This window comes from Lathyrus oleraceus, chromosome 3 (genome assembly GCF_024323335.1).
Source record: "Lathyrus oleraceus cultivar Zhongwan6 chromosome 3, CAAS_Psat_ZW6_1.0, whole genome shotgun sequence".
Taxonomy (NCBI): Eukaryota; Viridiplantae; Streptophyta; class Magnoliopsida; order Fabales; family Fabaceae; genus Lathyrus; species Lathyrus oleraceus.
The window spans coordinates 317,859,456-317,879,920 of NC_066581.1; the positions used below are offsets into that span (position 1 = coordinate 317,859,456).

At 36.3% G+C, this 20,465-nt stretch overlaps 1 protein-coding gene, 1 long non-coding RNA gene and 1 pseudogene across 2 annotated transcripts; 2 read left to right on the top strand and 1 right to left on the bottom strand.

The window, feature by feature from the left end:
- The window catches only part of LOC127127371 (uncharacterized), a 158,366-nt pseudogene that overhangs the window by 119,959 nt on the left and 17,942 nt on the right, over positions 1-20,465 (bottom strand).
- Positions 3,679-5,605, top strand: LOC127127372 (soyasapogenol B glucuronide galactosyltransferase). Its single transcript, XM_051056543.1, has one exon. The coding sequence runs from the start codon at positions 3,746-3,748 to the stop codon at positions 5,240-5,242; it is 1,497 nt and encodes a 498-aa protein (XP_050912500.1). The 5' UTR covers positions 3,679-3,745; the 3' UTR covers positions 5,243-5,605.
- LOC127127375 (uncharacterized) lies at positions 14,227-15,473 on the top strand. The gene is made up of 3 exons (XR_007805335.1): positions 14,227-14,668; positions 15,042-15,165; positions 15,286-15,473. It is a non-coding gene; the product is annotated as an uncharacterized LOC127127375 (long non-coding RNA).

Sequence of the window (20,465 nt, forward strand, 5' to 3'; positions counted from 1 at the left end):
AGCGTGCGATCGCGCTTCGCTTTGAAGTCGTATCCCCATTTTTCGAGGTGCGACACAATGATACTTTGCTTATGGCGGTTGCACAAGACGGAAACAACAATGTATTTCCCATTGCCTTTGCTCTGGTTGAAGGTGAAACTGCCGGTGGTTGGGGTTTCTTTCTTCGACATCTCAGAACGCATGTGGCTCCACAAGCCAATCTCTGTTTGATTTCTGATAGACATCCTGCCATTGAGAGTGCCTACAATAACCAGGACAACTGATGGCATGATCCTCCTTCTACCCATGTCTATTGCATTAGACATATTGCACAAAACTTCATGCGTGTAATAAAAGATAAGAATCTTCGCAAGAAGGTGGTGAATGTTGGGTATGCTCTAACACAACCGTCATTTCAATATTACTGTGAAGAGATTAGACTATCTAATGAAGATGCAGGAAGATGGCTGAATAACATACCAGTAGAGCAGTGGACAAGGGCATTTGACGGAGGCTGTTGATGTGGCCACATGACAACAAACCTCGTGGAGTGCATGAACGACGTATTCAAAGGCATTAGAAATCTGCCAATAACCACCTTGGTCAGATCGACCTATTATAGGTTGGCTTTTACGTTCGCAACCAGAGGTGAAAGATGGAGTGCAGTGTTAATGTCTGAGCAAGTATTCAATGAGTGTTGCATGAAAGTCATGAAAGAGGAGAGCATCAAAGCTAGCATACACGATGTAACAGTCTTTGACCGTCATAGGCAAAATTTCAGCGTCCAGGAAACAATGGACCACAACGAGGGGAGACCAAATTTAGCCTATGCTGTCAAACTAAACAGGAGTTAGTGCGACTGTGGAAAATTTCAGGTCTTCCGCATTCCTTGCTCCCATGTCATTGCAGAATGCGCACATACTCGCCAGGATGCTTACAACCATCTATCTGATGTGTATAAGGCCATCACTTTCATGAATCTTTATAATAAAAGCTTCTCGGTGCTACCAATGGAGGAATACTGGCCTCCATACGAAGGTGACATAGTTTGGCACAACGACGAGATGCATAGAAAGAAAAAAGGACGGCCAAACAACACATGTATCAGGACAGAAATGGATACGACAAATAAAATGATAAGACTATGTAGTATCTGTCGTCAGCCTGGACACAATAAGAACAATTGTCCCAATCGAGGAGCATCATCTGGATCATAATCTTTTTGTAACATTGGATTTTTGTAACCTTCAATTTTTATATAGCATTAAGTTTTTGTTACTGATTACAGAATATTTCTAACTAAAAACGATGTCACTACAACATAAGCAAACTGAAAATAAAATATTTCTAACTGATTACAACAATCAAAGTGATGTCATCTCGTCCGAACATCATTTCCCTAGCATCCTTATCAGTTTTCATTCACACCCAACAAAGATATTGTCGAGTCTCGCAATACTTCTAATATTTTCCCCTTCTGGTATTTTCCCATCTAACCAACAAACCAGCTCATTCTTCAGTTGATCGAACGTTGTGATGTTCCAGAAGAGCATCAACATCTGAGGTTTGTCTCTCGCATAAATCACCTTTCCATAGGGGCGACGAACACCAAACATGATTGCCAAATGATGAAATGAGATGTTGAAAAATGATTCATACAACACCTCTATTTATAACAAAAAGAATTGCAAAATACATTGAGGTGTCAATCCAATTGGCGCCTCCTTTGAAAAAATACACATGGACGCCAATTGAATTGATTGCACCATGTACCCTAGCCAATCCAATAGGCGTCTGCACTATATTTTTAAGAGGAGTCGACAATTGGATTGACGCATCCACCTAAAAGTGAGGTAGTTTGAGAATTTTTTTGAAAACATGATTATTTTAAATTTTTTATAAAAAATATTGAATTATTTTGATAAAAAATTCTACATCACTATAAGATGATAAATTTGTTTGATCAAAGAATATCCATTTATATTGGTTACTTTTCTTGACTGCAATATTTTAGTTCATTTATTTTTCTAAAATATAATTTTATATCTTTACTCTAAATTGTACATTCAATGTCTCCCTTTCATAATTATAATTATATAATGAGATATATGTATTATTTAAATTTTAATATTAATGTTGGTTAAAAAGGTTTAAATTAATATTTTAAAATACAATAAAAAAAATAAAAATAAAAAATATCAATATTTGAAATAAAATTATAGAATAAAATAAAATAAAATAAAAATAAAAGTCTATCATTAAAATAAAATAAAAATAAAAGACTTATTTCAAGATGATGTAGTTGAATGAGAGACTTATTTTAGATTGCATGATTGGAGATGCTATTAGTACTCTATAATATTGTAAGAATAGTCTCTAACTTTAGTCCTCCATAAATATAAAAATATAATTTCTTGGATTTCTATTTTGTTTTTATGCTAAATTTTAAAATTGGTTTGGCCTAAAGTTGAGTGTTGACCGCATGAACACAGCAGCCCTACTTGGCTGCTTGCAAATATGTAAGCATTAAATCAATTATTCATTGAACTATAATGGAAAAACAATTTTGTTACATTCTTCTAGATCAAGTTTTAAAAAGGAAAAACAATTTTGTTTTGTAGCACATCCACATAATTTGAGCTTTCCATCACCCTTTATTATTAACTACTTAAAATATTTCATTAACAATTAAAATATAATACATCAGCCATTTAGATATCATGATTTTTATGTTTGGCAAAAAAATAGAGTCGTGCATAAGTATGGGTTATTTTATTTGTGTCAATTTAGTGTGTTTAAGTTATTTATTTATTTATATATTTACACGTTTATAATGGATGATTTATAGTTTATAGCTTCTAATCTATTGAATGGGTGATAGTAAACAAATTTTAAATTTTAATTATTCACTATTTAAATTAAGTGAATTCAATTGTAACTACTAACTATACATTAATAATCCATTGAATGGTATTTTAACTTTAAACTATTAGACTAAAAACAATTATAATAATAATAAATTAATAAAAATAAACTATGAACTAATGAATAAATAACTATTATCATTTTTTTAATTTATAAATTATAAATAGTAAACTTAAATATGATTTTATCAAATTGAAGTATATAATTTAAAGAAATATTATAATTCCCAAATAAATAATGTCATGCCTCATGATGTGTTTTCTCAATAGTAGCTATTGAATGTGGATGCTGATTCCTTCCTACGTTCAGAATCGGTTGATCTTAATTAAATAGTTTTAAAAAATTACGTATTTAACTTTTATTTTATGTAAAAAATATCAAATTTAAATTTCCTAGTATGAAGAGAAACAATAAGACACAATTACGCTACTTTAGACTTTTAAATCATGCGTGTGTTGGGAGGCTTTTTCAGAATTTCAAATGAAAAAATATTTATTAAAAAGACGAGTTGTTGTCCCTCTCTCTTTTTCACAATAAATATTATTTTAATAAAGAAAATTATTTTAAAATAAATATTATTTTCATTTCTAAAACTAAAATTAATTATTTTTTAATTATAATATCTAATTAACATTATACGCACCACTTTCAAAATTTTATATTTACATCAACAACAAGGCCTTAGAATAATAATAAAAAATTACATCAATAACTAGTAATATTAATTTAATTAAAAACTAATGGGAGGAGAAGTTTGACTTACTTTCTTCCTCTCACTCTTAAATATCAACTCTCCAAAGAAAAGAACCACAGATCCACCTCAAAGATTTCAAAAGAAACAATGAAATCTCAACATTCCCATAACCAACTTCATGTTGTTTTTCTTCCATATCCAACTCCAGGCCATATGATTCCCATGATTGACACAGCAAGGCTATTTGCCAAACATGGTGTTAATGTTACCATCATCACCACACAAGCCAGTGCCTCAACCTTCCAAAAAACCATTGACAGTGACTTCAATTCTGGATACTCCATCAAAACTCATCTTATTCACTTCCCTTCAGCTCAAGTTGGTCTCCCTCATGGTGTTGAAAATCTCAAAGATGGAACTTCACGTGAAATTTTCTCTAAAATTTGCCATGGAATTTCAATGCTCCAAAAACCAATCGAGGTTCTGTTTCAAGATCTTCAACCAGATTGTGTAGTCACTGATATGATGCATGTTTGGACTGTTGAATCAGCTGCAGAACTCGGCATTCCAACAATTCACTATTACAGCGCAAGCTACTTCTCCAATTGCGCCTTTCGTTTTATCGCCAAGTATAGACCTCATGATGATTTAGTTTCTGATACACACAAATTTACTATTCCTGGTTTCCCTCATACCATTCAGATGACTCCTCTGCAGATTTCTGATTGGTTAAAGGTTAAGAATACAGCCAATTCTAAACTAATTTTGGATTTGGCACCAACTTTTGAATCAGAGGAAACAAGTTATGGGACACTATACAATAGTTTTCATGAACTTGAAAGTGATTATGAGAAACTTAGTAAAACTACAATAGGGATCAAGTCTTGGAGTGTAGGACCAGTTTCAGCTTGGGCTAACAAGGAGGATGAAAGAAAGGCTAATAGGGGACACATGGAGAAGAAATTTGGAAAAGAGAAAGAATTGTTGAATTGGCTTAACTCTAAGCCAAATGATTCTGTGTTGTATGTAAGTTTTGGAAGCTTGACTAGGCTTTGTTATGCTCAGATTGTTGAAATAGCTCATGGACTTGAAAATTCACGTCACAATTTCATCTGGGTTGTTAGAGAAAAGGATAAAGATGAGGATAAAGAAGGTTTTCTTCACGATTTTGAGAAAAGGATGAAGGAAAGCAACAAGGGATATATCATATGGAACTGGGCACCACAGCTTCTGATACTGGATCACCCTTCAACGGGAGGAATTGTGACTCACTGTGGTTGGAACTCAATTCTCGAAAGCGTGAGTTCTAGTTTGCCAATGATCACATGGCCAATGTTTGCTGATCAGTTTTTTAATGAGAAGTTGGTTGTTGATGTTTTGAAGATAGGAGTTTCTGTCGAATCAAAAGTGAACAAGTTTTGGCTTGGCATTGTTGAAGAGATAGTGGTGAAAAGGGAAGAGATAGTGAAGGCTGTTGAGATTTTAATGGGAAATGGTCAAGAGGGAAAAGAAATGAGGATTAGAGCGAAAAAGCTTGGTGATGCTGCCAAGAGGACTATAGAGGAAGGTGGAGACTCTTACAACAACTTGATTCAGTTGATTGATGAGCTGAAATCATTGAAGAAATCTAAGCAGATTAGATGATAGAAGTGAGACAGATAAAGCAATCTTGGTGCTTCGATGAAAAAACGTCGAAGTTTTTTTCTCCAGCTATTTTTTGCTGTGATTTGGAGTTCAAGAAAATGAAACAACATCCAATCAATCTTGTGCACTGCAATGATGATAAAAACAAGTTAGTTTTTAGAATGAAATTTACATATTTAGCTAAGAAAAAGATGTTATGATGAATCAAATATCCTTGTCTACTTTGGTTTGCCTAGTATTTATCATTGGTAATATTAACTCATGACTACAAATATTTAGTGTTTTATCACACCATGTGCTATATTATACTGTATAACTCTAGTTTGCAATAAAGATGATATAAATGAAACTGATATCCCTTCATTGGATCCTAACCAGAGTTCACAAGCAAAATAACAAACTAATGAACATACTAATTAACTTCTACTAACTAACTCTTAACCGCTCTAGTTATCCAATATTCTATACCCTAACCGCACGACACGAATTACATATCATAAAACCGATTAATGAATATGCAATGTTATCAAATCACAAGACTTTTAGAGCCCATTTTTTCTCTGAATCTAAACTATATAGAACATAGATACATGAAACTAAATTTCCTCAACCTTTTCCTGGTGTTTCTTTGAGTGTTCAGCACTGGAACCACAATGCCTGCTTTTATCTTTCTGATGCTTCTCTGTGCCTGTTATGCTTCTTCTCCCTGTCTATCTCACTTTTTCATTTTCCTGCTATTCATCTCTCTGGCATATAAGGGAAAAAACAAGGAACCAGCAAGAAACAAGTGTAGAAATCAAACAACACATTATCAATCTTTTTCAGTTAAAAATATACTAAGATAGCATGCCAATGATTTCACTGATAGTTCCATAAACCTACAATGTTTGAACCTAAAATCACATCACCGAATATATAACTAAGACTACCCTTAACCATATACATAGCCTATATACAGTTCTACCTTTATTAGTAGCAGTATTATGCTTGAATTTTTACTTCTATAGAACCTAAAAGCATCAGAGTTAGCATTGTTCCAGTTTTCTCATGACACACCCTGAATCAGAACTCAATAACCACACACTATTTTGTTCCAGATTTCACTTTTTTTTTTTGGAGGGAAAGAAATCTAAACCAATCTTCTTACTTATCTAGAGACTAGAACTGAATCAACCATTGCCTAAAAAAAATAATCACTCCATTTGGGCATTTCATCAAACATGTGGTTACCTCTCAGAAACCTAGAAAGACAATCAAAATAAAAAACCTATTATATTGTAGGGATTTTCTTACGCTATATACAAAAACAATAAGAAAAATTATAAATGTTGATTGTGGGTTGGTAATTTTGTTTTTAGGATGTTGCGTGCAAGTGATTTAGTAATTTTGTTGGGGGGTTAGATGTTTAAACTTGTTGGCAAATGGTTTCGTGTGGTTAGTATAAATATCTATCTTCGGAAAAAAAAAATACAATTGTAACCGATTTATATCAATCCATATAATTGTGAATTGGTTTAGTTTCTGTTAGCATGATATCATCGCTTAAGACTCGTTATGATGGTGCCTCCATTGACAACACTAGTCTTTAATGAAGTCTTTCCAATCTTCAAAGACCTATTATTCATTAACTTTATAGTGATGTCATTGTCTGAGGCATCTCATACGATTTAAGATTTGTTGATGCATATTGATCTGCAATTTCACACTGTTACTATGGTGTGGTGAACAAGATAATAGATGTTGTTATTATCCAAACTTTTGCATATTATTGTTGATGTCGTGCCAACATATTAGAATTCATAGTAGTGAAGAACTTTTCATTATCTGTTATAACAGAATTCTGTTATGAGTTCTTTACAAACAGTAGCACACAGTTGCATTTATAGTAGCAACTGTGTGACCTGCTACAGCAGGTTACCTGTTGCTGAGACTTGACACATGTCAGTCATTACAAGGTAAACTAGACTTAACCTCTCTCTCTTAGTTATACTCTAATACCCCCCCCACAAACTCAAGGGGAGCTACTGTTAGCAACTCTGAGTTTGTGCCGAAGTTCCAGGAACTTTGTAGAAGAAAGAGGCTTAGTGAGGGCATCCGCAATTTGATCCACACCAGGAATGTGAGCAACTCTGATTTGCTTTGCAATAACCTTTTCTCGAACAAAAAAGAGATCAATCTCCATATGTTTAGTCCGCGAGTGCATGATGGGATTATGTGCCAGCATCACTGCAGATTGATTGTCACAGAGCACCACGGGCTGTTGAGTAGAAACACACAGTTCAGATAATAAAGTCTGAAGCCACAGTAGGTCAGCAGTGGCTTGAGCTAAGCTTCGATACTCAGCTTCTGTGCTAGACCTAGCAACTACAGGTTGCTTTTTAGACCACCAAGAGACCAAGTTGCCTCCAAAATAAATGGCTGCACCAGAGGTGCTTCTTCGGTCATCTGGGTCAGAGGCCCAGTCAGCATCACAAAAGACTTGAAGAGAGGGAGGACTAGAGGAAGTGTAAGGGGACAGATGAAGCCCATACTGAATAGTGCCCTGGAGGTACCGTAGAATTCGTTTGACAGCAACCCAGTGTGATTCTAGAGGATGAGACATAAATTGACAAACTTTATTGACTGCATAGGCAATATCAGGCCTGGTGATAGTGGCATATTGGAGGGCACCAACAACAGACCTGTACATGTATGGATCAGCAAGGGCAGGTGACCCAAGTTTGGTGAGTTTACAAGAGGACTGCATAGGAGTGGTTACAGAACTAGAGCCAGCCATGTTAGTTCTCTGCAGTAAATCTCTAACATATTTGGTTTGAGTGAGAAACATGGATCCTTGAGCAGAAGGCTTGACTTCAATGCCAAGAAAATAATCCAAATTACCAAGATGTTTGAGGGAAAAATCAGAGTTGAGTTTGTTGATAATGGAGGTGAGCAGAGTAGTATTGTTGCTAGTGATGATTATATCATCAACATATACTAACAAGTAAACAGTGCTGCCATGGGAGGCAAAGATGAACAAGGAGGGATCACATTTGCTGGGTTTAAATTGCAACTTGAGCAGGGCTGCCTGTAGTCTTTCAAACCATTGTCTAGGGGCCTGTTTTAAGCCATAAAGAGCTTTGTGTAGCCGGCACACCAGAGAAGAATCAGAGGTAATAAAGCCTGGGGGTTGATCCATATACACCTCTTCATGGAGCAGCCCATTGAGGAAGGCATTATTAACATCAAGCTGCTGGATTGACCACTTATGTGTGAGAGCCATGGTGAGGATGAGTCTGATGGTTACTGGTTTTACCACAGGGGAGAAGGTCTCATTGAAATCAAAACCCTGTTTCTGGTGAAAGCCTTTGGCTACCAGGCGAGCCTTATACCTGCTGATTGAGCCATCGGGATTTTCCTTGATGCGAAAAACCCATTTGCAACCAATAGACTGCCTGTTGGGAGGAAGAGGGACCAGAGACCAAGTGTTATTTTTACACAATGCATCAAATTCAGACTGCATAGCAGCTTTCCAATTATCATCAGTGAGAGCTTGTTTGACAGATTTGGGCTCAGTGTGAGTGAGTAACAAAGTGAAATGCTGTCTAGGTTGAATAAACCCTGATTTAGCCCTGGTTTGCATAGGGTGTTGGTTAACAGGTTTGGAGTTAATAGGTACAGCATTTGTGGGGAGTGAGGGTGGTGTGAGAGGCAAAGGAGACACTGCAGGTGCAGGAGTGGACTCAGGAGAGCTGACGGACTGCCTTGGAGAGGTAGTAGAGGCAGGTGAGATGTCTACAGCAGGGGAAAAGGGCACTGCTGTCAGAGGAACAGGCTTAGGCAGAGAAACAGTAGAGAAAAGTGACTCTAAGGAAGATGCACAATGTTGTGTGGCAGGGCTGTTACCACTGCTGGTAGGAGGGCTAGGCGGTGAAAACAGTTCAACGTAAGGAAACCTGGACTCATTAAAAAGCACATCCTTGGAAATGTATAATTTTCCACAGGGAGAAAGATACTTGTACCCCTTGTGAGAAGTGGAATAACCCAAAAACAAGCACTCTTGAGACCTAAAATCCAGTTTGTGGGAATGATAAGGTCTCAATAAAGGAAAACAGGCACAACCAAATACTCTCAAGAATTTGTAGTCAGGTGTAGTGTGAAACAACATAGAGTAGGGTACTTGAAATTGAATGGCTGCAGAGGGAAGCCTATTGATAAGAAAAACAGCAGTTGGAAAAGCATAATCCCAGTAGGTCAGAGGTAAGGATGCTTGACTCAACAGTGTTAAACCTAAATCCACAATATGCCTGTGCTTTCTTTCCACCACACCATTTTGGTGATGTGTGTGAGGACAAATAACTCTGTGGACTATGCCCAAGTCAGTCAAAAATTTGTTAAAAGGACGAAATTCCCCACCCCAATCAGTCTGAACAGCTTTAATGGAAAAGCCAAGTTGCAGTTCAACAAGAGACTTAAACTGTTTAAAAACACCAAGAGCTTCAGCTTTGGATTTCAGTAAGTATAGCCAAGTAAACTTGGAAAATGCATCAACAAAGGATATATAATATGCGAACCCTTGTGTAGAGGGTTGAGGAGAAGGTCCCCATAAGTCACAGTAAACAAGTTCTAAAGGATGATTATAAGTGGTGTGTGAGGATGGTGAATGCAGTCTATGAGCCTTGCCCATACAACAGGCAGAACAGAAAAATTCATGAGTTTTATTGCTGAAAGAGAGATTACAATTTTGTAGCACCAACCTCAAAGTATTAACATTGGGGTGGCCTAATCTTAGATGCCAAACATTTGATAAGGAAGGGGAAATACTAACAGAATTAACAGAAGGTACAATTTTATTTGAAGAATCTAGAGACATGGCAGACTTGGAAACGTTAAGCAGACTTGGAAACTCATAGAGCCCATCAGAACCAACTTTACCAGCTAGCAGGACAGCATTAGAGACCTGACATTTCACAAAGCATGTATCAGCTGTGAAAAGAAAATAAACACGATTGTCACGACAAAACTGACTGACACTTATGAGATTTTTGGTGATTGAAGGCACATGTAATAGATTATTAAGAGTGAGAGGTGTGTGTGGATGATTTTGAGATAAAAATTGACTAGAACCAGCAGAATTAATAACCAAACCTTGACCATTGCCTATGTATATCTGTTCATGTCCCTCAAAAGGAGTAACTTGTTGCAAGTTATTGGCATCATTGGTGACATGATAGGAAGCACCTGAGTCAGGGTACCAAGAAGCAGCTGATGTAGAGGGAGCAGTATTGGCAATGAAGGTGCTTGGAGGAGGATAGGCACTTGATGACCTAGGTTGAGGAGCTTGAGGTCTAGTCCACACATTAGCAGGAAATTGACCATAAGGCACTGGAGGAACAAGCCATGGAGTTGCAGTGTAAGGATTGCTGGGATGAACAGTAGGTTGGAACTGTTGATTGAACCGATGCCAACAATTTAGAGCAGAATGTCCAACTTTGGAGCACACCTGACATTGAACATTGGAGTTTCTGCCACCTCTACCTTTTCCACGACCTCCTCTATTAGACCTACCACCTCTGAAACTAGAATATTCAGGTTCAACATAAGAAGGTGGCACCTGAGGGTTAGGAGAGTCAGTGCTGCCAGATTGAGGCGCCTCAGGGGAAGTAGATTGAGGCGCTGTGTGTGTAAGGTTTAGAGAGCCAAGATCAGGCACAGTTGATTTCTTGAACTTGTTTAGCCTTAGTTCATGAGCAGTGAGAAGAATCTCAACTTCATCCAAATCCATATCACCAAATTTACTTTCAACGACGGAAACAACAGAAGCATATTCACTGGGAAGTCCCTCAAGAATAACATCAATGTGATGTGAACTGGGAATAGGATCTCCAATGGAGGCTAAAGCATCCACAACCATACGAATCTTCAACAAATAATCAGATACAGATTGTGAATCAAGAGTTAGGGCACGCAATTCAACACGTAATTGACGAGCACGCGCACGAGTTTGTTTTTGAAAATAAGTGAACAAACGATCCCAGAGCTGATGCGAATGAGAGCATCCAAGCACTCGCGACAAAATTTCGCTCGAAAGTGTGGATTGAAGCCACGATAACAGTAACTGATCTTTCTGAAGCCAAATCGAGTACGTAGGATTGACCGTACCTTTACGACGAGCTTCATAAAATGTAATAAAAATTAATTCATATGGATAAAACTAAAAAAGTAATTTACAAAATAACATATCTTATTGGGAATAAAACCCATTTAAGGAGTCTTAATATGTTTGATCCTATATTTTATATATAATTGTACTTTTTGATCCAAATCTTTTTGTATATATATATTATAATTTTTTTTTAATTTGTTAAATAATTGATGTGTCCGATATATATATATATATATATATATATATATATATATATATATATATATATATATATATATATATATATATATATATATATATATATATATATATATATATATATATATATATATATATATATATATATATATATATATATATATATATATATATATATATATATATATATATATATATATATATATATATATATATATATATATATATATATATATATATATATATATATATATATATATATATATATATATATATATAAAAATAAATCAGATACATTAATTATTTAATGAATTTAAAAAACTAAAATTTTCTTATAATATAAAATGGAAAGAGTAATTTTTAAATTTTCTTTTTTTAAATTAATTTGAGTTAAAATCAACACAGATACTAGCTTAATTTATAATTTTAAGCGACAAATTTTAAATGCATTCATAACATTAGTCATTAGTGACATTTAATTAATAGTTAAATATATACTTTATTCTAAGAAGAATGGGTTCTCTGCTAGGGCAAATTTCTAAGTTCAATGGGAGCAACAGAGATGAGGATGATCTTAAGGGGAGAAATACAACAAAAGTGAAAAATAATGGAAAGTAAGTCGAAGAGGAAGAAGGAGTAATGCACCAAGGAAACATGAGGGGTAGAACATACAAGGAGATGGTTCTAGGTTCCTTAAGGGATAACATAGAAGATTGGGTGTTAAGGAAGTGATTAAGGTGTCAAACCCTACTAGGCCACCAGATGGAAAAATAATGTGCCATGCAAGAACCTTATCCAACCAATTTTAAGAGAACATATCCCACCAAGAACATGAAGGAGACAAATGTGGAGGTAGTCAGAGAGAAGTCTTAGTCCTTGATGAGTTGAACATGGATGTTATGGAGGAAACCCCGCAATAATTGTCTTGGTGCATGGCTCCCGTTTACCCTTAGCTTTATCCATGATAAAGTTCAATCAAGATATATTTGTCTGGACTTGCAGAGGTGTAGCCAGCACACACTTTTTAAGATATTGCAAACAATATATGATGACTCATAAGCCAAAAATCTTAGTCATCCTTGAAACTTGCTGTGCGCCCATGAAACTCAAGAAAGTCTTGAAGAAACATGGCTTTTAGGGGTTCCTTGCAACTGACAACCAAGGATATGCAGGGGGTATAGTTATTGACTACATAAAGGGAGATGTCAGTGTTTCCTTGGTTCACAAGAATTTCCAGTCCATGCATATTGTTGTGCAGTTTACTCATGGGCAAGCTTGGAATTTTATTGTTGTCTATGCTAGCCCTAATGCTAAAAATAGGAAGATTTTATGGGAGGCACTACGCCAAAAATGACTTTTAACAGCGCATCTTAGACAGCGCTTTTAAAAGAAAGCGCTGTCTAAGGTTAAAATTAAAATAAAACACGGAAAATGTTCCAAAAAAATAATGAAAGCGCTGTCTAAGGGGGGGTATTAGACAGCGCTTTTAGAAAGCGCTTTTAAATATAGACCTTAGTCAGCGCTTTTGATAAAGCGCTGTCTAAAGTCTTTAAATTAAAAAAAAAATTAAAACCAAAAGCGCCCAAGACCTCAAAATCATCGTCGACGGTGGTGGAGCTCAAACCAGGAAACAAAATGACTCAAACCCTTCGTCTTGTCCTCCTAGGCATAAAGACCACCACCCCAAGACCTAACTCTCAATCAAACAGGAGAATCGAAAGGAAGAAATCATGAACCCTAAAATCCTAAAGATAAATTAAATGGCCATGAGAGAGAGTCAAAGTCTCAAACCATAGGGATTTGACTCCATCAGGCGAGCTTTACATGATGGGAACAAAAAAAGGTCAATCGAGGAACTTGAGTCACTACCTCGTCGGAAAAGATGACCAGAGTGAGGGCAACGACGACGAAGATTTCAGGCGAGGTCTCCTCTCTTACTTTTCTATGCTTTCTCTTCTTCTTCCTCTATTAAAAAAATAAGTGAGGGTTGAGAGGGATTTTGGGCTAGCTCGAGACTTGAGATTTTGAGGTTTGGTGTTTCAACTGTTTAGGTTTAGGGCTTGAGAATAGTGTTTGATGTTGTGTGTTTTTTCAAACTCTGATGTTGTCTCCCCTCCTTTAACTTTGAGTGTGCTCTTCTTTTATATTGAAGAGTAAAGGATTTTTGTTGGGTTTTGATTTATAAAAGGGAATGGAATTGGAAATGCTAGACCATGTTTTTCCAAATGCATGTTTGCTCTGAAAAAGCATTGCGCCCTTGTACCTTGCTTGTCTGCTTCTTTTGGATTGTTATGCTCTTTTTACTATATTACATTTGTTAATGTTACTTCTTTACTGTAGTAAAATGTGAATTGAGTGGAATTGGCTTACTATACATTAATGTGGAATTGCAGTTATGCTTCAAATGCGTGAATGTTATGATGCCTTGGACTTGTTGTTGTTGACTTGGACTGCTGTTGGTTTTGGTTGCATGGTTTGGAATTTGTTGCAAGTTTTATGTCCATTTATATGCACATGGTTAGGTTGCATTGGATGCTTGGTCTTCTTGCAGGTATGAAGTTGTTAGGTATTTTTGGAATTGTTTGTATTTGTTGGGTTTTGCTGCAACAGTTGAATTGGTGCAGGGTGCTCATGGATTGATGCTTGCTTGCTATGGCTTTTTGCAGCTTGATGGAATTGGATTGAAAGTGTGTTTGTTCATATGAAATTGCACTGAACTTTGCAGGTTTGTTCTAGTTTGATGCGGCTGAAATTGAATTGATGCATGGTTGAATTGTGAAGGTCTGTTGCAGGTTTGTATGTTGACCTGCCTTGCTTGATGTTTGTGCATGTTTTGGAATGCATTGTTGTAAATTTGGTGATGGCAATATGGTGAAGGTTGGTTGGAATGAGTGATGCATTGCAGAATTGAGGGTATTTGGCTATGGACAGCAGGGCATTTGGTACAGGAAACAATGTGGACTATTTGTCCATGTATTTGGATGTCGCAGATTCAACTAGTTTGCCCTATGGTTGGAGTAGATATGCACAGTTTAGCTTGGCAATTGTTAATCAAATCCATAATAAGTTTTCTGTGAGAAAAGGTATCCCTTTCATTTTGAGCATTGCTGGAATTACACTTGTCACATGATGGCACTGGCTAGTCATAACTGTAAGTAGGATAGAGCATTGCTGGAATAAAAAGTGTTTTTTTTTTTTGCAAGATGTCAAGATGTATGTTGCAATTAATGGATGCAAGATCATTTGATACTCAAATAATCTATAATTTGTTATAATTAATCATTTGACACCTCTTTACACACACACACACACTGATTATTCTGCATTTGGCTCTTATTTATACGGTATCAATTATGTTTTTTCAATTACCGATACTATTTACACACACACACCTCTTTACAGTGAATTTCTTGATGATGCTTTATTTACTGATTTTGGCTACTTGTGTTGGTTCAGTTATTTCAACTTGCGAGTTTGTGTTCCGTTGTTCTTTGTTGTCGAGTTGCTCCTCTGCAAAAAGCCGGTATTGTTTCCCTTGTGAAGAAGAGAACATCTGACATGACACTAGCCATTGGAGACGGTATGAATTCTTCTCTCGATTTCGTTTTAGTCAGTAAATTTTTTGTTCATTTTGTCGCCATTATTTTGTTCTAGTTCCTGTAATATACTAGTCTGATTATGTATATGCATGTGTTTACAGGTGCTAATGATGTTTCAATGATTCAAATGGCTGATGTCGGAGTCGGCATCAGTGGACAAGAGGGCAGGCAAGCTGTAATGTCATCAGATTTCGCAATGGGACAGTTTAGGTTTTTAGTTCCTCTCTTGTTGGTTCATGGTCACTGGAATTACCAAAGGCTTGGTTACATGATTCTATACAATTTCTACAGAAATGTTGTCCTTGTTCTTGTCCTATTTTCTATAACTGTTCTGTACTTACGTGTACATCTCTATTTTTTTTCCATAATCATGAAAAAAAGTGATTAATTTGCTCTAGTGAGGTTTGAATGACTGCAACTGTAACCTGCTAGTGAAATATTGCTGACAGTATTTGTTTTGAACTGATTTTGTAACTTTAGTATGATTGTTTTGTGCTGAATTTGTTTTATAAAATGATCTTCAAAGTCGAATGGCCTTAACTGTAACCTGTTAGTGAAGCGTCATTGACGATGGTTGTTTTCTACTGATTTTTAACTGTAATAATCTGGGAGAAATGTAACCATTAACATCACTGATAAGAGTTGCTTCTTTACTAGGCTGAAGCCGGGGCTTCTGCCGGTGGTGGTACTAGACGGATGACTGCACAATCTGGGGGTGATGAATTTTCGATGCAAATCCCAAACAATAAGGTGTGCAAAGTTGCCCGAAATATGTACACCCATGTACTTTCTACAGTGTTTTGTTTATAGTTGATTTGGTTTCTTAGGTCGGCCTTATAATTGGTAAAGGAGGAGAAACAATTAAGAGTATGCAAGCTTCTACTGGAGCACGGATTCAGGTTATCTCTTGTTCTTTGTTTTCTCTGCTTCTTTTGTTATATATTTTCAAAATCATAATTATGTTTGAAGTTGGATGGTGTTAAGGTTAACAGCTGACTGCCCAAACTCTCATGTCTCAAGACTTGGATTTTCCATTGTTAGTAACTTTTGACAACTAATGCCTTATAATTGAACAGATTACTTTTAATGTTAAACACCAATTGCGAATGGAAGATCGAATTTGGATCCAACTCCAATCCGGCTCAGAATTCCGGTGCGGTGGATTTTCAGAGAATCGCAGGTATTAGCTTCTCTTCCTCTTGTTGTGTCACTCGTTATGTATCTTATTCTTCTCAACTGTGATTGCGATTCTTCTTCTTCTTCAACTCTTCTGAACTGTGTTATGGAATTGCAGAGTCATCACTGCGGTGGTTACGTGGCGAAGTGGTCACGCGAGAGGGAAGTGAAGTGAGCTTCTCAGAGATGAACTGTGAAGAATGAGCTCTAATCTTTGAGCAAAAAGCAACCGATTCTGAATATGAGGGTAGAGAGCTTGAGAGTGAAGAGTGAAGATTGAAGGTGAGGAATGAAAAAACTAGAAAAGCTTCTGATTGCACTGTTATATACATGGTATTCTCAACCAAATCGGGCAACGGATCGGGCAGGTTAGTTATGTTAGGGCAGGTTGTTAGGATTTTTGTTAAAACTCTGTTAGTTGCAAGTTAATTTTATATGTGAATTGATTTTCTATTAATTATTTCTATCAGTTAAAATAGTTGTATTGCTTGCAGGGATAAGTCAAAATTGGACCTTAGCTTGCAGTTCAGCTGGATTTGCACGTTACTTCTATGAAGGTTTGTTGTGGTTGGAAGTTCTGCTGTTAAAATGTTAGTTTGTTTTGTTAGTTACAAGTCTGTCAAATCAATTTAAAATTAGTTAGGTTAAGTTAGAGAACTAGTTAGTCATGGTTATTATGAAATTAGAAAAAAAAACTTAACTGTTAGTCAAAGTCCTGCTGTTAGTTATTTCCCATTTTTTGACTCTGTTGGTTTTATTTATAATCGATTGCTTTGAAATTATGTTACTACAAAAGGTTAGATTGATGTTAGTAAATCTGTTAGCAAGTTGATGGTGAGATCTGTCATGGCCTATTAGTATCAGAAACATTATTAGTGAAGGCCAAGACCATGACCAAACACTTGCCTGATTATTTGATGTAGAACTTACTTGCTGATACTTTCCGCTATGCTAATGATTGTCTTGGTGCATGACTTGTCATTGGGCATGAGCGCCGGGAGCTGTTACCGCAGCAAGTTGTATCAGTTAAGTTGTTATGACTAATTTTGGGAATCTGCTAACGACTCGTTTTAGACAGCACTAGCTAGTGTGTTTTGAGTTGCTCACTTGCCAACAACTTAATAATTGTAATGGATTTGAAGTTAATTGAGAATTTTGCCACCGATACTTAGTAAAACTCGATTAAAATGTCGTTTACGATGGTTATAACATACTGCTATGTTGTTAAAAAGCTGTTTGAATGGTTTGAATTGTGAGTTGTTTAGAAAACCATGTTAATAACTTGAAGTAGGGTTAGTGACGGTATTACATGATTATGTTAGATTCAGTTATATTGGTTAATGTTAACTTACAACATTCGTTCTGTTGTGATAATTATGCAGGATGTACTACCTTGGTTTCGAACTGATTTCAGAATTTGCATCTGTACCGAATTGGGGTGGGCTGCCACGGTTAATTCTTGCACTTTTGGTAATTTTTTATTAGCGAGTTTCAATGATGTCTATGTGTAATTATTAGGATTTAATTAAGGGTATACTTATTTTCCTGTGGAATGCTAACTGTGGCGTTGTTATGTATGTTCTAAAACTTTTGATTTGTGCCGTTTCTGACTTGTGGAAAATTCATGGATGAATATATGACAATTCTGCTTCATGAATGAATGAAGAATTTCTTCTGTGAAACTGGAATTTTGTGAATGAGTGAATCTTTAAAAATTGGAATGGATGAAGAAAATTGCTTTTGTGAAACTGGAATTTCGTTTATATATCCTTCAAAATCTGTTACAATGCTCATGAAATTAATGCTAAACTTATATGAAATGCAATGGTTAGTTACAAATCAAAATGTTAGTTTCAATTTTCGTATACCTTAGACAGCGCTTTTGTAAAAAGCGCTGTCTAAGGGGGGGGGGGGGGGGCTTAGACAGCGCTTTTTGAAAAGCGCTGTCTAAGGTATACCTAAAAGAATTAAAATAGGAGGGTCTTAGAAAGCGCTTTTGGCCAAAGCGCTGTCTAAGGGGGTGGGGCTTAGACAGCGCTTTTCAAAAGCGCTGTCTAAGGTATACCTAAAAAATTTAAAATAAGAGGGTCTTATAAAGCGCTTTTGGCCAAAGCGCTGTCTAAGGGGGGGGGGGGGGGGGGGCTTAGACAGCGCTTTTAAGATTTAAAAAAGCGCTGTCTAAACCTTTAGCAGCGGAGGTTTAGACAGCGCTTTAAAGCGCTGTCTAAGGCTAAAAAAAGCGCTGTCTAAGGTCTTGTTTGTTGTAGTGAGGATTTAAAGAGTATCAGTAGAGCAATGAGGGGGCCTTGGCTAATAGTTGGGGATTTCACCGATATTGCTTATGATCATGAGAAAAGAGGTGGTGTCCCCTTATCCCAAAGTAAATGTAATAAACTCAAGAACAAGATAGGGAAGTGTGGTTTACTTGATCTGGGAGCTATTGGATCGATATATACTTTGAGAGCTCCAATCTATAAAGGAGGGTGACACGTTTATGAGTGCCTTGATAGGGCTATGTGCAATGATAGTTGGAGACTCCAATTTCCTGAATTTTATGTGAAGGTTCTTCCCAGACTTGACTTCTCTGACCACCACCCTCTTCTTACTTGCATCCTTAAGTCGAGTGAGAGAGTTGGAAAGCAGTGCTTTCGTTTCGAGAGTGCTTGGTTAGCATAAGATTATATCATTCCATGCTTGAGGCCAGCTGGAGCAATGACAAGTTCATTCTTCATAATTTAGAACAAATCAAAGTAGGAGTCAAAACATGGAAACTTAACACCCTCACTCAGGTTACCATACATAAGGAAAAGATCATACGTCGCATTTGAGGCATCCAAAAGAGCATTCAAACAAGACATAATAATGGAGGATTAAGGAAGCTGGAACAAAAACTTCAATCTGAAATGCATGATCTACTTAAGAAGGAGGAGAAAATATGGTTTCAATGTTCAAGGGCAAAATGGTTAGTTGATGTAGACAAAAATACAAGATATCATCACCTCAAAACTGTCCAATATAGAAGAAGGAATTCTAAGAACAAAATTAGTTCTACAATAGAATTCTAGGATTTTGATGATAACAAAGGATGAAACCAAAAATGACACCGTAACAAAAATTCTCTAAGTGTGCAGGACTCTGAACAGCAACAAAGGAACCTGATCGTTTCATTAGATACAAACTGTGATCAGATACAAAGTCTAGAAGATCAGAAGCATCTAAGGAATAAGTGCGCCCAAGAAGTTCCGAATCTGAGCAAAGCAACAGCAGAAAGAACCAGAAGCTCTAAACATCCACGGGTCTTAGTTCTGATGATCTGAAAGACCAGCACTCTGAGAAGCTCTGATGTAACCTCAACGTAATCTCCTTCTGACGTAGAACTCCGAGATAACAACGACTCTGATGAAGATTCTCCTAATCCAGAAAGAGTAACGGAAAGAATTTATTCAAATGGAAAGGAAGTATTTTTAGAAAGAAATCATTCAGGGAGACAAATTGGTTATGGCAAGAAACACAAAAGTAATGACATTGAATGCTCATCAAAGGCCAATATTCTGTCATCACTCCAACGGTCATTCTCACCACTATATAAAGGACAACCTACTTCATTGAGAGACACACAACAACGCACAGAAAAATTCTTTACATTCTCTCTCAATTTTTCACGAGTTGCTGCTCATACGTGAAAACGCCTGGTTAATTATTCTGCTGTAATATTTGCTTACTCTTAGAAGCACTCTCTATTACAAATTTATTTTTCTAAATTATTTGTGTTCCTCAAGTGACTCTGCGCAGTCTGTATACTTGGGAGGACTAAGAGATCATTCTCTTAGACGTTTGGTTATATTAATCTTTCAAGATTAGTGGATTAAGTCCTTTTTGAAGGCGAAATCACCTTGGCCGGGTGGACTGGAGTAGCTTTGTGTTATAAGCGAACCAGTATAAAATTCTGTGTGTTCTTACTTTTGAAAAAGCTTTTAATTTCTAAAACAATTCAAAACCCCCTTTCTTGTTTTTCTCACCTTTAGTTGGTATCAGAGCTTCGGCTCTGTTATTGATTTTCTAATCAAACACTTAACAGTGTAGAGAGATCCAGAACGAGAAAAAC